This window comes from Nipponia nippon, unplaced genomic scaffold, assembly GCF_047370975.1.
Source record: "Nipponia nippon isolate SJK-2023a ecotype South Korea unplaced genomic scaffold, ASM4737097v1 scaffold_4, whole genome shotgun sequence".
Lineage (NCBI taxonomy): Eukaryota > Metazoa > Chordata > Aves > Pelecaniformes > Threskiornithidae > Nipponia > Nipponia nippon.
In genome coordinates, this window is record NW_028262358.1 from 62332718 (window position 1) to 62348073 (window position 15356).

General features: G+C 57.2%; 1 protein-coding gene across 1 annotated transcript; it reads left to right on the forward strand.

The window, feature by feature from the left end:
- The first annotated feature begins 4568 nt into the window (after window positions 1–4568).
- On the forward strand, window positions 4569–5390 carry OLIG3 (oligodendrocyte transcription factor 3). Its single transcript, XM_087776206.1, has one exon. The coding sequence runs from the start codon at window positions 4569–4571 to the stop codon at window positions 5388–5390; it is 822 nt and encodes a 273-aa protein (XP_087632332.1).
- Window positions 5391–15356: the final 9966 nt, after the last annotated feature.

The window sequence follows — 15356 nt, forward strand, 5'->3', positions numbered from 1 at the left end:
TGAATTATACCGTCAATCTAAATGTAATCCGGTAGCACCTTTTGAGCAAATGGTTTTGCATGCGGTGAGGGAATCTCGGCTCTCCTCTCTAAAATAAAATGAAGGCCGGTTAGAAACAACCAAATTTGGGCTGCAGCAGCGGGAGCGGTGCAGCACAACCCGCTCGCAGCAGCGCTCCGCTCACAGGCAGCTGGAGGAGAGCTCTCTGCTAACGCGGTGGTCTGTGTTTCCTAAATAGGACCCACACCACCTTACTGTAACGCTAACATTTGTAACTGTTTTGGTACTAAAAACGCGGTGGTCGAATGTCCAAATTAAATTAAAAGCAAGCAGGGGTAGCAACAGCTAATAGCCATAAACCGCAAAAGCGAATAGCCGCCTAATAAACCCAGAAGAAAAATACATGATACTGATTTCATCAGTCTTCACATCATGAGTCCGACTCTGTGCTGCCGGCCAAGGGAAGCGCAAGATTTAATACTCTTTCGCGGTAACGCTACGCAAGAGAAAAGTCCGTCCGATTTCCCCACCAAACTCCACGAGAACTCACAACCGGGCACTGCCTCACAGCGCGCCCCTGTATTAAAACCCGGCGCCCGAAAAGGCACGGTCCCCGTCCCGCGAAGGCGCCGAGGCGCCGCACGCCCCGCGGCTGCCGGGCGGCCCCGCCGCGGCCCTGCCGCTCGGGGCGACGCGGGGCTGCCGCCGCCCCGCCTGGGGCGGGCGCCCAGGCCCTGCCGGGCCCGCTGCCGCCCCGCACCCGCCCCGCTCCGAGCCGCGGGCCTCGCCGGAGAAAGCGCGGTTCCCTCCCTCCCCACATCTCTCTGCCTTTACGAAAACGGGAATTAAATGGCGGGGGGGCGCACGTTAATTTGGTGTAGCTGCCCCTCAGCCACCCTCTTCGCCCTTCTCCGACGCAGGGAAACATTCGGTTTTCTGGCTCCCGGGCGCGAATTTCGTTGCTGCCGGCGTCGGGGGGAGCTTTGCCGTTGACCGAACGGGGGCAGCGGCACGCCCGGAGCTCCTCCGCAGCCCTCTCCCAAACGCCGCTGCCCGGGGGGCGGCGGGCGCTTGCCCCGGCGGGGAGAGGCGGCGGCGGGCGCAGCCAGCCCGCCCCGGGCAGCGCCGCCCCCGCCCCGCCGAGCCGCCCGCCGCCCCCCGCCCGGCTCCGCCGCTCTCCGCGGGCTCGGCCGGCGAGGGTCCGGGCGGCTGTCCTCCCACCCGGCTGCGCCCACGAGTGGCCCTTCCCACGCACCGCTCTGCTGCGCCGAGACCTTTCCTTTTTGCCTTCTTTCTCCCTGTTTCTTTCTTTTCTTCTCTTCTCTTTTTTTGCCCTTTCTTTCTTTCTCCCTTTCTCGCTTTCCTTCTCTTTCTCTCTCTCTCGTTTTCTTTCTTCTATTCTTTTATTCTTCCTTTTTGCTTTCTTTCTCCCTCCCTCCCTCTCTCCCTCCCTCTCTCTCTTCAGCATCAGCAAAGTAAAAGCGGCAAAGGAAAGCAGCGGGGGAGGCTGGACGCGCCAGGCAACGTTACGATCGTGCTAGAGCGGTGCTGCCCTTTTCCGAGACGACTTCCCCGGCGAGGCTCCCTGTGCCCGGGATTTAACCCCGCGTTACTTTCCCAAATCCTCCCTTTGCCCTAAAGCGGCTCCGGGCAGAGCCGAGCCCTGCCGCCCCGTCCCGGGAGGGGGATGCTGCGGCCCTGCAACCGGGACCGGCCGGACCAGCCGAGTCGGGGGCCCTGGGGAGCAGCGGCATCGCCGGGAAGGGGGAGAGAAGAAATATTCGTAATATCCTTCCGAGGGACGACCTGACTTTTCCTCCCCGTCCCAGCGCCCGCCCCTCTCCGCCCCGCGGTGCAGCGGCGGCTCCGCAGGCCGGCATCGCCCCCGGCCCCATCCCGACGAAGCCCCAGCCCCGGAGGGGAGCGGGGCTCGCCGCGCAGCCCGCCCTGCCCGAGGGGAGGACGGGACCCCTCCTGTTGCTTCCCCCGACGGCGCCTTTTCGCCTTCCTCTTCTCCGGTCCCGTCGGACTCGAACTCCCCCAAACCGAGCTGCGCCTCTGCTCCGGGGCGGCGGGCGCGGGGACGGGCGGCGGGAGCTGCAGCCTCCGGCCCCGAGGCCGGGGGTCGCCCCGACCCCGCGCGTTTGCCTGCCGCCGCCACCGTGCCAGGTTTCGTTCGTTTACTTCATCCCGGCTCCAGGGGAGGGAAGGGCGGAGGGAGGAGCGGCAGCCCCCGGGAACCCCCCGGAGAGCGGCCCTGCCGCCGGGGGGGGCCGCCCTCCCCTCTCCCCCGCGGGGTGCGGAGACCGGCGGCGCCCGGCTCCGCGGGCGCGGAGGGGACGGCGCTGGGGGCTCCGGGCCAAGGTTCCTGCCTCTGCCCGGCAAAACGCCCAGGTGGGGGAAAGTCTGGGTGGGTCTACGGCTTTCGCGGCGGAAGCGGGATAGGCCGAGATCGCGTTCAGTTGTTTCTGATATATTCTCCTAAACATTTTCTTTCCTTTTTTCTTTCCTTTTTTCTTTCCTTTTTTCTTTCCTTTTTTCTCTTCTCTTCTCTTCTCTTCTCTTCTCTTCTCTTCTCTTCTCTTCTCTTCTCTTCTCTTCTCTTCTCTTCTCTTCTCGTCTCTTCTCTTCTCTTCTCTTCTCTTCTCTTCTCTTCGTCGTCTTCGTCTTCGTCTTCGTCTTCTCTTCTTCTCACGACGGGGTATACTGGCAGTGATGAAATCAGAAGGCTTTAATTTTGCTCAGCAGACTAAGCACAGTTAGACTCAGTCGGATGAAAGTCTCCCTCTGTTCCTGGCTCCTCGATCTCCTCGGGGCCTGGAGACTCTTCACGGAAGAGCGGGGTCCCGCCAAGGAGGTTTCTGCTGGGCCCTAAGCGCCTGTTGGCAGGTGGAAACTCAGCCCGACGGCTCCCCCCGGGAGAGCGGGGGCACCCGGGCCGGCTCCGGGAGCGCCAGGGCCCGCCCGCCGCGGCTGGCCTCCGCCCCGTCCCGCCGGGCAGCCCCACACTCACCGCGTCGGCACCGCCGGGGGCCGAGGAGACCCGGTGGAGGACCACGCTCCCTTCCCCGGTGCGCCCCCGGCCCGGGCAGGCTGCCCCTGCCCCCCAGCCCGGCAGGGCCCCGCAGAAGGCTCAGCCCGGCGGGCGCCCAGAGCCGGGGTGCTGCCACCTGCCCCAGGTGCCCCGCCGGCCCTGCCCGGCGGACCCCCGACCTGCCCGGCCCCACGCACCCCCCCGTCCCCGCCCCACCGCCGGCAGAGGACGGTCCCGCCCAGGCTGCAGCCGGTGCCCGGAGCCGATTTACTTACTGGCGCGAACGCCTGGGGCCGTTTTGCGGCGCTGCCCCCCGGGGCCGGCTCCCTTCCCGCCCGCCTCCGGCCCGGCCCGGCCTGGAACGCAGCCTCTCGGTCCCGCCGACGGCTGCTCCGGCCCTCCCGCCGGAGCCCAGGACGAGCGGAGCCCGGGGGGCTGCCGCCCGCCCCCGAGCCGGCCCTCCCGGCCGGCAGCCCCTCCCGCCGCCGAGCACACCGGCTTGCCGCCGCACCCCGGCTTTCCCCGTTTATTTAAAGGGAGTCGCTGGCCCGGGGCGGGGGGAGGCGGGTTTCCCAGCGCGCATCTTCCCGCGGAGGCTGCCCGCCGCCTGCCCGAGGCACCGCTCATTTCAACAAAGCGGCGACCCAGGTACGAGCCAGTCGCAGCCAGCCCGGCCGGGCGAGGGCCGCCCGGGGCCGCACCGCAAACCCCGGCCAGGGGCCGCACCGCAAGCCCCGGCCCGGGGCCGGGGGGGCCCGGGGGAGAGGGAGGGAAAGGCAAACAAAGCGGGGAGCCGCGCCTGGAGCCGGGCACGCTGCAGGACGGGGGGCACCGACGCCCCGCAGCCGCTCCCGCCGGAGCCGGGGCACTTCCCCGGGCCGCCCCTGCCCGCTGCCGCCCGCGGCCGGGCTTTGCCGGCCGGCCCCGAGCCGGCGCGCAGCCCCCCGCAGCCCCTCGCCTCCCTACTGTAGACGGGATGCGGTTTTATATTGGAAATGAGGGGCAGGGGGAGGAGGTGGCGCGCACACGGAGCGGCGATGGGTGTGCGGTGTCAATCAGAGGGGTTTTGTGTCTCCTTGACTCCTGATGGTCCGTGGCTGAGGTGTCCCGGGTGGCACCACAATGAATATGAATAGGGGTCCTTGCTAAATGGGACAGTCAAAGCGCACCGCCCTGAATAATGGCACGTCATCCTAACTAGACCATTATACATAGGAGGGCTCCTTTTGTCTCTGCTCTCTGCTGCGGCTCTATAAAAGCCCCTCTTTTCCAGGCTGAGGTTAGTCCCAGCATAGGCTAACTAGCCATCCTGTAAACAGGCTGAGTAACCGGGGGAGAGAGGGAGGAGAGTGTGGCGAGAGAGGGGCTGAGGGGCTTTTTTCCTCTTCCTCCAGCCTTTCCAGCCCTTCGCTGGCAGAGCCCGCCGGCCGTTTCTTTCTTTTTCGTTCCGTTTTCGTTGCTTTTCGAAGGAGAGTTGTCTTGTTCCGCCGCCTCCAGAGCAGGGAAGAGTTTCTTGCTCAGAAGCCCGAATACAATGAATTCTGACTCCAGCTCTGTCTCCAGCAGAGCTTCCTCGCCAGACATGGATGAGATGTACCTGAGGGACCACCACCACCACCACCACCATCACCACCACCAGGACAGCCGGCTCAACTCCGTCTCCTCCACCCAGAACGACCTGGTGCAGAAGATGTCCGGGGAAGGCCTCTCCAGGAACGGCTCCAAGGCCGGAGGGGAAGGCAGCAAGTACAAAATCAAGAAGCAGCTCTCGGAGCAGGACCTGCAGCAGCTGCGGCTGAAGATCAACGGCCGGGAGCGCAAGAGGATGCACGACCTCAACCTCGCCATGGACGGCTTGCGGGAGGTGATGCCCTACGCCCACGGACCGTCCGTCAGAAAACTCTCCAAAATCGCCACCCTCCTGCTAGCCAGAAACTATATCCTGATGCTCACCAGCTCCCTGGAGGAGATGAAGAGGCTGGTGGGGGAAATCTACGGGGGGCACCACTCGGCCTTTCACTGCGGCACGGTGGGACACTCCGCCGGCCACCCGCCCCACGCCGCCGGCAGCGTGCACCAGGTGCACCCCATCCTCGGCAGCGCCCTCTCCTCCGCCAACACCTCCTCCTCCCTCTCCGCCTCCCTGCCGGCCATCGGCACCATCCGGCCCCCCCACTCCCTGCTCAAGACCCCCTCCACCCCCCCCGCCCTCCAGCTCGGCAGCGGCTTCCAGCACTGGGCGGGCTTGCCGTGCCCCTGCACCATCTGCCAGATGCCCCCCCCGCCCCACCTCTCGGCCCTCACCGCCTCCAACATGGCCAGGATCTCGGGGGAGACCAAGGACCTCCTGAAGTGACTCGCCGGGGCCCCCCCGGCCCCCGGGGCCGCACCGGAGCCGGCGCTCCCACGGGCGGGGAGGGGGCTGCGGCCGGGCCCCCCCCGCCCCGCCGACGGACCTGCCCCCGCTGCCCCCGCCCCGCCACCCCCCTGTGACACGGGATTAGTGTAGTAAGGACCTTGCAAAGGTAATGTTCTAGCCGGCTCCTCGGGCGATGCTTTCTTATTATACGAAACCGGAAAAAAAAAGTCCCTGTTGTAAAAAGAATAATAATAATAATAATTAATAATAATAATGCCGCTGATGGTGATCAAATGTAAATAATTCCTTAAAATGGATGCAAAAGGAAAAAAAAAAAAAGACATGGTTGTCATTGTAGCGCTCGCAGCTACTAAGAGACGATGAGATCGGTTTGGGGCTTCTTCTCCTTCTTTTTGCGGGCTTTTCCTTCCTTTCCCTTCGCACGGCGACACCTCCGAGCCCCCCCCCGCTCCAAACGCGGCGGCGGCAGCGCAGCGGCGGCCCGGCGCGGCCCGCAGGGTGCCTGCCCGCTCCCCGCGCCGCTGCCCACCCGTGGGGACCGGCCACGGGCGGCTTCCCCGGCAACTGGGACGTCCGAGCGAATTCACTAAAGTTTTGTGGGTGGTTTGGGTTGTTTTCTTTTTCAGATTTTGTTGCGATGCGGTTTTGTTTGCCGTTCTTCTTCTTCTTCCCTCTGTGTCCGCTTAAAAAAAAAAAAAAAAAAAAGAAAGAAAGAAAAAAAGAAAAAAAAAGGGGGGAAATAGTGCAAAACACGGCACAGCCCTCCCGCGGGTCTGTTTTGCCACATCTCCCATCTCCTGCTCTCGGTGAAGTGTGCTAGTTCAGCTGGCTGGGGTCCTCGTCGCTTATTTCTCTTGTTGGCTTTGGGTTTGTTCGGGTTTGCTGCCTTTTTTAGTTTGGTTTGGTTTGGTTTTGCATGCGGGGTCGGCTCTCGCCAGCCCAGTGACTTGTGTAACTAAATCGGAATCTTGGTTGCTGTTTATTTCCTTTTCGGTACGTTTTCCTGGGCGTTTGCTTGAAAACCGGTTTTATTCATTTCGTTTGTTTGTTTGTTTGTTTTTGGTTAGGGCCTCAAAGACAACACCGTGTCTTTATTTTTTATATATTCTTGATAACTATCGATATATTTATTATTGACCAGTGTTTCTGGATGAGATTTCCAAATAAAATAAAAAATGAATTACAAGCTGCCTGATTCGCCTTTGTCTGGGACTGGAAGCTGAGAAAAGGCGCCGTATTTGATGGCTCTGGGTTTTGCCACGACTTTTCTCATCTCCTTGTGTGGCTCAGGAGCCGCCCTGCCTCGGAGGCGGCGAGAAGCCCGACAGCGATCGCCCAAACGGCGCCGGCCTGTGCGGGCTCCCCGCCTCACGCCGGGGTGGCAGCCGGCGGGAATTCGCACGCCGGTGGTCCGGCAGCCGGTGCCCGGCACGGCCGGGGCAGGGAAAGGGCGGCCAGGTGCCTGTATGGGTAAAAAAGGGGCGATAACTTTTTTTTTTCTTTCCCTGGAGATCCAGCTGCCAGCCCTTTCCCGGGAGGGGAACGGCGAGCTGGGCAGGGCTGGGAAAGGCAGCGCTGCCGCGCCGGGGTGCGGGACCCCCCCGACTCCGCACACGCGAGCGGGGTCCGGCACCCCCCGGCCGGGCACCCCCGGCCCTCCGCCTTTCGCGGAGGGGTGTCCGGGGGGGGGCTGGAGGAGCACGGAGAAGGTGACTGCCCCTGAGTCGCAAGCCGAGTACTGACGGGGGGGGGCATTTAAACCGAGGTGCGAAACAAGTTTGGGAAGGCACCTCTGGGTCATCGTGCTGGCGAACGGGCTGCGCAACGCTGCAGCAACCAAATCATCGTTAAGGTATAAGCACACATACACGAACACTTGAAAATCATAAGGGGAATGTATATTTGCCTCGAAAACATACTGAACTGACGAATCATGTTGTCAATAAGCCATTTCCCCGCTGAAGTAAATCCTTCCAGAACTTCAGCAAGATGATCAAGAGATGCTGCAGACTCCTTCCTCTCTTCTCTTCTCTTCTCTTCTCTTCTCTTCTCTTCTCTTCTCTTCTCTTCTCTTCTCTTCTCTTCTCTTCTCTTCTCTTCTCTTCTCTTCTCTTCTCTTCTCTTCTCTTCTCTTCTCTTCTCTTCTCTTCTCTTCTCTTCTCTTCTCTTCTCTTCTCTTCTCTTCTCTTCTCTTCTCTTCTCTTCTCTTCTCTTCTCTTCTCTTCTCCTTCCCTTCCCTTCCCTTCCCTTCCCTTCCCTTCCCTTCCTTCCCTTCCCTTCCTTCCTTCCCTTCCCTTCCTTCCCTTCCTTCCTTCCCTTCCCTTCCCTTCCCTTCCCTTCCCTTCCCTTCCCTTCCCTTCCCTTCCCTTCCCTTCCCTTCCCTTCCCTTCCCTTCCCTTCCCTTCCCTTCCCTTCCCTTCCCTTCCCTTCCCTTCCTTCCCTTCCCTTCCCTTCCCTTCCCTTCCCTTCCCTTCCCTTCCCTTCCCTTCCCTTCCCTTCCCTTCCCTTCCTTCCCTTCCCTTCCCTTCCCTTCCCTTCCCTTCCCTTCCCTTCCCTTCCCTTCCCTTCCCTTCCCTTCCCTTCCCTTCCCTTCCCTTCCCTTCCCTTCCCTCTTCCTTCCCTTCCCCTCCTTTCCTTCCTTCCCCTCCTTTCCTTCCTTTTAGTTTTCATCTCTGCACGATTCCGCTGCCTTCCAGGAAAGTTTTTGCCTCTGCCCAAGGCAGAGCCGTGCCCGGCCCCCCGGCTCCACGCCCCCCCGCCCGGCAGGCCGCAGGGAGGGGGTCCCGCCGCAGGGAGGGGGTCCGGCCGCAGAGAGGGAGGCCCGCCGCAGAGAGGGAGGCCCGCCGCAGGGAGGGGGTCCCGCCGCAGGGAGGGGGTCCGGCCGCAGGAAAGCCCGGGGATGCCCGGGGCGGGGGCGCACGGCGAGGGCGAGGGTACGGTAGCGCGGGGCGCGGCCGGGGCCCGGGAGGGGCTGTGCCTGGGACGGGGGCTGGGGGCGCGGGGGGGACCCTCACGGGGCCGCCGGAGCTGGGAGCTGGGCTCCGGGCTCGGTGCCGGGCGCTGGCGCCTGGGACGGGGCTGTTTCTGCCTGGGGCTGCCCCGCAGCTGCGGCTGCCAACAGCCCGCGGAGCCTGCGACGGGGCTGGGCTGTAAATGACGGCCGAGAGGAGGGCGAAGTCACCCCGCCGGTCCCGGGGCCGCCGCCTGGAGCCGGCAGCCGGGTGCCCGGGACCCGCCGCCATCCCCGGCCGCGCCGCCTCTCCCCGCAGCATCCCTGCCGCTCGGCCCCTTCGGTCCTGGGGACGGAGGGCGCGTTGCCCGAGCAAAAGGCTCTCTGGGGGCATTTGATCCCCACCCAGCCACCCGCAGCCGCCCGGGCTCTGTCCCGCTCTCTCCGGGAGCCCCGGGCTCCTTCCCAGCCGCAGAGCAAGGGTCGGGGACAGGTGCACAAGCCGCTTGGTGCTTCTCCGCGGCAAAAGCCACCGAGCAGCAGCATGCGGCTGAGCCGGCGGTTTGAGTTCCCAGGACAGGGGCGATAAATGTCCCGTGTCCCGTGTCCCGTGTCCCGTGTCCCCGGCTCCTCTCCGGCAGCGCCATGCCCCGAGCGGTGCCCGTGAAACGCCAGGCTGCTCGCCTCCCTGGTTCCACGTCCTGGCCCGTGGAGAGGGGGAAAGGGACGGAGCATCCGCAGAGACGCCCTTTCCTTCTCCTGTCGATGGGCCGGGTGGGGAAACCCCCAGCGACCCCGAGGTGCGGCGCTGCGGGCCAGGAGGCGCGCTCGGAGGGGTCTCCTCGCCTGCTCTCTGCCTCTGGGAGGAAACTTCGGTCTGTTCAACGGGAACTCAAGTCTCTCCCTTCCCTTCCCTTCCCTTCCCTTCCCTTCCCTTCCCTTCCCTTCCCTTCCCTTCCCTTCCCTTCCCTTCCCTTCCCTTCCCTTCCCTTCCCTTCCCTTCCCTTCCCTTCCCTTCCCTTCCCTTCCCTTCCCTTCCCTTCCCTTCCCTTCCCTTCCCTTCCCTTCCCTTCCCTTCCCTTCCCTTCCCTTCCCTTCCCTTCCCTTCCCTTCCCTTCCCTTCCCTTCCCTTCCCTTCCCTTCCCTTCCCTTCCCTTCCCTTCCCTTCCCTTCCCTTCCCTTCCCTTCCCTTCCCTTCCCTTCCCTTCCCTTCCCTTCCCTTCCCTTCCCTTCCCTTCCCTTCCCTTCCCTTCCCTTCCCTTCCCTTCCCTTCCCTTCCCTTCCCTTCCCTTCCCTTCCCTTCCCTTCCCAAATACTGAGGAAAAAAAAAAAAGAACAACTTCTGGAGAAGCTGCCCATTGGGAAAGAAGGGGGAACGGTGAGGCTTTCTTGGGAGGGTTTCCAAACACACCCGGCAAATAAAAAAAAGGAAAAGGTGGCAAGGAAAAAAAAAAAAGGGTCAGGGGCTAGAAATAGGGAAGCAGGAAAGACCCGATGGTGGCAGAGCCTGGCAGCCCCCGCCCTCTGGGCTCGCCCGTGCCCGACGGGGCGGGCAGGACGCGGCGGGGCTGAGGGGCCGGGGCGGCTCGGCTCGGCTCGGCACGGCACGGCACGGCACGGCACGGCACGGCACGGGCTGCTTCTCCCGGGACAGACGGGGGCTTGGCGCTCTCAGGAAAATCGTTTATTGTTCTCCCCCAAAATAAGCAATGCCTGCGTGCACATATATAAAATACATACACGTGTACACACACGTAAATAAATATAAATATAAATATAAATATAAATATAAATATAAATATAAATATAAATATAAATATAAATATAAATATAAATATAAATATAAATATAAATATAAATATAAATATAAATATAAATATAAATATAATAAATATTATAAATAATATAAGCAATATATTCGAGGGGGACGGACCCCGCTGGCTGCCAGCTGCGCACCCGCTTGCTTTCCGCCAGGTCCCAGCGCGGCCGCGGGGGTGGCGGGCGCTGCTCTCGCTCCCAGGGGGAAGCAGCTTCCCCTCCCTTCCCAGCGCTTCCCGGTTCCCATGGGGGAGGACCCCCCCTGCTCCCACCTCCAGGGGTCCGCCACAAACTTGACACCGATCCCCCCAGGCCCTGGGCTTTGATTTAACTCCCTCAGTTGCGGGGTTTCTCCCCCCGGACCCCTCCCCGGACCCCGCCTCTGACAGGTCCGACCGGCGCGTCCCCTCGCCGGGCGCCTCTTCCCCGGCTACACGGGGCCGGGGAGGAGGCGGGGGTGGGCTTGTGTTTTGATTAATATGGAAATAAAACGCAGAAATAGCAGCAGTACTTAGCTTCATTGCTTCAGTTTAGAGATTTATTGGTGAGGAGATAAACACTAGGCTGGGGGCGAGCTCGGTAATTCACGGTCCCCATCAGTTATTGCCAAATGAGCAAATCGTTTTTCTTTGAAGCCGCAGAGGGAAAAAAAAAAAAAGGGGTAAAAAAAGTGTATTTTTTTTAATAGGCTGCTACCCCCTCCCCCGGGTCTGGCCCTCAGGGCAGCCGGGCAGCACCCGGCTGCCCCCCTCGGGGCCCTACGCTCCGAGCAAAACGAATAAGGGGTTTAATCACGGATTCCTTCCTCTTAAAACTCATGTGTCCTGCTCTGCCTCCCTCCAACTTTCTTCTGTAGTTTCCCAGGAAAATTTGCTCCTGTCCAATTTTTTTTTTTTTTTATTCTTTGCAGCCCCATTTTCCTTCCTGCAGAAGCAGGTAGACATGGATTTGAGCTGGGAAGAGCTGTCGCAAGATGACATCATGCTGCTGCCGAGGAAAACCAAGGGGCAAGGCTGAGAGGGGGAGTATAATCCTTTATTAGATGCAGGGTTATTGGGGAAAATGGGCACTTTGGGGGCATGCAAACCCATTCTCAGGTCTGAAACAGAAACAGCAAACTAGAAGCTACAAGCTAAATACTAAAATGTAAGCAGGCATCTTTCACTGGACTTCCATGAAATCTGTGAATTTGAGTTTGTTGCTTTGCATTGTGTCATTAGAAATGCCTTGAGACACACAGCCTGTGCTGCCAGAACATGCCACAGGACCTGCTGAACACTGGTTTTCTTCTGGACCAGCAGGAGAGGTCAGGTGGGATGTCCTAGGGCACCTCAGTGACAGTAAATACCTATGTTTAGGTGGGTGAATTGAGCCTTAATTGTTGATCATTTTGTGTTCTCTGATCTTTCAAATAATCAGGTTGATTAGAACCATGAAAGGTTTAAGGGTCAAATGAATAAAGCAAAGAGGAATTACTAATCTTACGCCACATCAGGGGGATGATAGCTGCACCTATGCTCCCTTTGGTGCAGCCTACAATTGCTGGGTAGAAAACACTGAACTGAACTGAACTGAACTGAACTGAACTGAAGATACGAGAAGAGTGAATGGACGTGCCTGCAGCCCGCTTATCCCAACCAGTCTTCCTTCTCCTGCCCTCCATTTCCTCCTCCTGAAGTTGAAAAAAACCCCATTTTGCTTGATATTACATTGAAGCAAGCACCTCCGTAAGGACATTGCAGCTGCAGGACAGTAAAGTCTGGCTGAAGGGCAAAACTTCTTAGAAATTAATATTGTCAGTTGAGACTGTGTGACCAGAATCTGTACCCAGCTCCCCCGAGTCTCCTGAACCTGTTGTGAATCAGCAGGGTGGGATTTTACACAGCACTGGCAAAAGACTGCAGATTAATATTTTAATTCAATCTTTTTATGTTTGTTTGTTTCCCCCCAAAGTGTTGTTGTTGCTGTTGACACGTACATCTCGAAAGTTACCTGGCAGAACAGCATCAGGCCCTGCCAGATGGGTGAGAGAAAAACCACAAGCGATTCAGTAATTTTAGTATTTATGATGAAGATGATTTGTGGAGACCTGCAAATCAAAAACTAATGGATTCCTTGTAAAACATGTAGAGGATTGACAATAAAAGAGCTTTGCACAGGACCTGGTCTGATGCCTTGTAAGCTAGTGTAAGCAGATACGACTCATTTTTTAAGGCAGAGATAATGGTACAGCAGAGTCAGGCCAGGCTCCTGGTTACAGCAGGTAGGAACAGGAGCAGCAGCCAGTAGTATTATATTGCCCTCAGTTGCCATGTAGACCAACTTAGATGAGAGGGAGGTTTATTAGCGCTTAAAGATTAGTGCATAGGGTTTCATGATCATTGCACAGACGTTCAGTTATAATAAAGAACAGGTAGAAGCTTCCTTTTATTTCTCTAATGTCACATGCAATGTTTTCAAAGGCAGCTTTAAATGCGGGCCAGTCAAGCACAGAACAGGGCAGGGAAGGAGCTGCTGTTTCTGGATGCATGTTCACTTCCAGGGAAGCCTGTCCCGTGTCAGGGATAGAAATGAGGATGCAATGGTGCTTTAGTCACATCACCACAGGAAGCATTTTACAAATTATTCACTCAAGTTGATGGTTGTGTTATAAAAAATGAATTCTGTTTTTCACAACATTAAATGACCTTTCTGCAAACTTATTTACTTTTTGCATGGCGCTTTTTTAATATATATTTCACTTTTATTTCCACTGGTGTCGACCCAGTGGCTCTGACTGTCATGCCCCAGGTGCTACTTTGCTATGTTTCAGCTGCAAAGCCTTAGGTGGCTGTCTGAAAAACATGAGATTTCATTTGTATTTTTTTTTAAAAGCAGAGAAATATTTCACAACTAATAAAAACTTATTTTTACAAAATCTGACCTTTGGCCTGAGGGAGTCGTGAGTCCTTGTCCACGGGGTCAGAGGAAGAACAAAAAAGTGACCGCATAAAACATTCTGTTTCCAGACTTTCTATTTTTGGTGATAAACAAAGATCTGTCAAGTGTTGTGTAGGAAGCAGAAGACTAAAAAGGCAGTTTGTCGCTTGGGCTCCCCTACCTCAGGCTTTGCAGAGGAATCAGCCACAGTGCATTTGGTGGCCTGTGCTGTCAGATCTTTGTCCAGCAAGTGAGTTTTCAGGCACTAGGGGAAAGGCAGCTTGAAACATCTACTGGAAGAGCTTCTATCCGCTGCTCCAGTACTTGGCTTTCCTCCCAAAACTGCAAGTGACAGCAACAGAAATTAGTCACAACTGTGGTGATCATAGGTGCGATGATGGTTTGCTTGAGCGCACTGAGAATTGTGTTTGGACACCACTCCACAGCATGTAAGTGGGAATACTTATAATGGGCTACAGATCCATTGGAAACAGACTTGCCATGTCTAGAAACCATGGAAGCCTTGCATGTGCTCTTGTTTTGCATGCGAAGGCCCAGATCCCTACTGGTGTCTTTGAACACCTTTGAGTCACAGAAATTGGTAAAGGATCAAAACCAGATGGGTCTGAAGGCTTCATTTCCATGGGAAGTGGATGCAGTAACCTCCAGACCTCTGTCACTGAAGTCTCAACACATCCATGCTGTCTTTTCACATTCACTCTGGGAATATCGTAGGGCAGTTATTGTGGGGCAGCCGGTTGGTGCCCACGGGCAGTCTAGCTGTGTCCCTGCTGCTCTTCAGGAGTGGTCTGCAGTCTACCTGGGAGGATGGCGTGTGCTGCCTCCCCTGGCTCTCCTTCCCTCGATGTCTTTCCCAAAACGACTGCTGTGACCATGGTCTCCTGAGGTGCCTGCAACCTGGCTAACCTCCAGGCACAGTTAGATTTGAGGGGCTCCACATGTTTTGGGGAGTGCTTTATGATCAGGCTCCAGCCCACACTTGCCAGTTCACAGACTGCACAGCCCCCTGCTCTGACTGCTCCTCGTGGCCTTGAGACCGTACCTGTAAGCAGTGCATGCACCCCTTTTTCTTTTTCACTGAGTACCTTTGGGAAGTTTAGCTGTGTTTAATTTTGAGGCAATCTGGGCTATGCTCTGCAAAAGCACTTGAGCACAGACTTTCCAAAGCTTCAGGCTCTTCCTTTCCATGGTCTTGTCATTCCCTAGGCTCTCCAGCACAGTCCCTTTGCCCCTTCCAGAGCTGGAAATGTACACCCCCACTACTTCTTATCTTCCATTACTTCTGCCAGGCCATGAGCTTTTCCTTATGCGACTTAGAGAGATGGATTGTCAGATGTATAAGATTTTCTCTATAATATGCTCAGTCAATTGTCATACCATGTTTTCAGGGCTTTCAGTTTTCAGCAGATGCCCAGAATTTCACATACACGTGACTTGTGGCATCCACTACTTCAGAAGCCACAGCATGTGCCTATATGTATCATCATACTTCTGCACATTCTTATTCATTCATGAAGTGTCATGGAGATGACTTGCCATTCACCTTTAATGGATAATACATCTTTCTGAGCCAAACCATAGTGTAAACCAGATGATATGTCTTGGTCTGGACTTGATGTCACTTGTCTGACACTAGCAGGTCAAGCATCATTTTGCATAACTTAATTGAGGAGTCTGTCACCAACACTTTCACTAGGTTTTATTTATCAAGACTCATTTATCGCTGTTACAGGCCCTTGTATGCTGTTGTATATGAGAGTGATAACCCAAATCCTCCTCAGCAGTAAGCATCTGGCTGCATTTGTGTCCCTATCCCAATTCCTTTTCTCTTATGACACCCTCAGTTTGAGTAAACTCAGTCCCGATTCCTTGCAGAGTGCTCTTGGACATAATCTTCATCTCCCACCCCTCCACTAAGATAGGACCATAAGACCTTTGGCCATGCTTTAATAGATGCTGAGGATCAATGGTGAATCCTCAGTAGCTTAGTTACGCCCTTCCCTCATCTTCAGCCTTGTGGGCTTTCCAGGTGCAGCTTTTCAAGCAGATATGTTAGCTCAAGCAAGGAGACTGATTTTGCATTTCAAAAACCAGATAGTCCTTACTGTGACTGGTGGAGCACATTAGTGCAGTTGTAGGCAAAATCATGCCTGGCTCCATTTCATCAGCACTCTCTTGTGTCTGTTGAGTGCTCTAGGTTTTTCCGTTTCTCAGGGTGCTCTAAGATGTCCCAG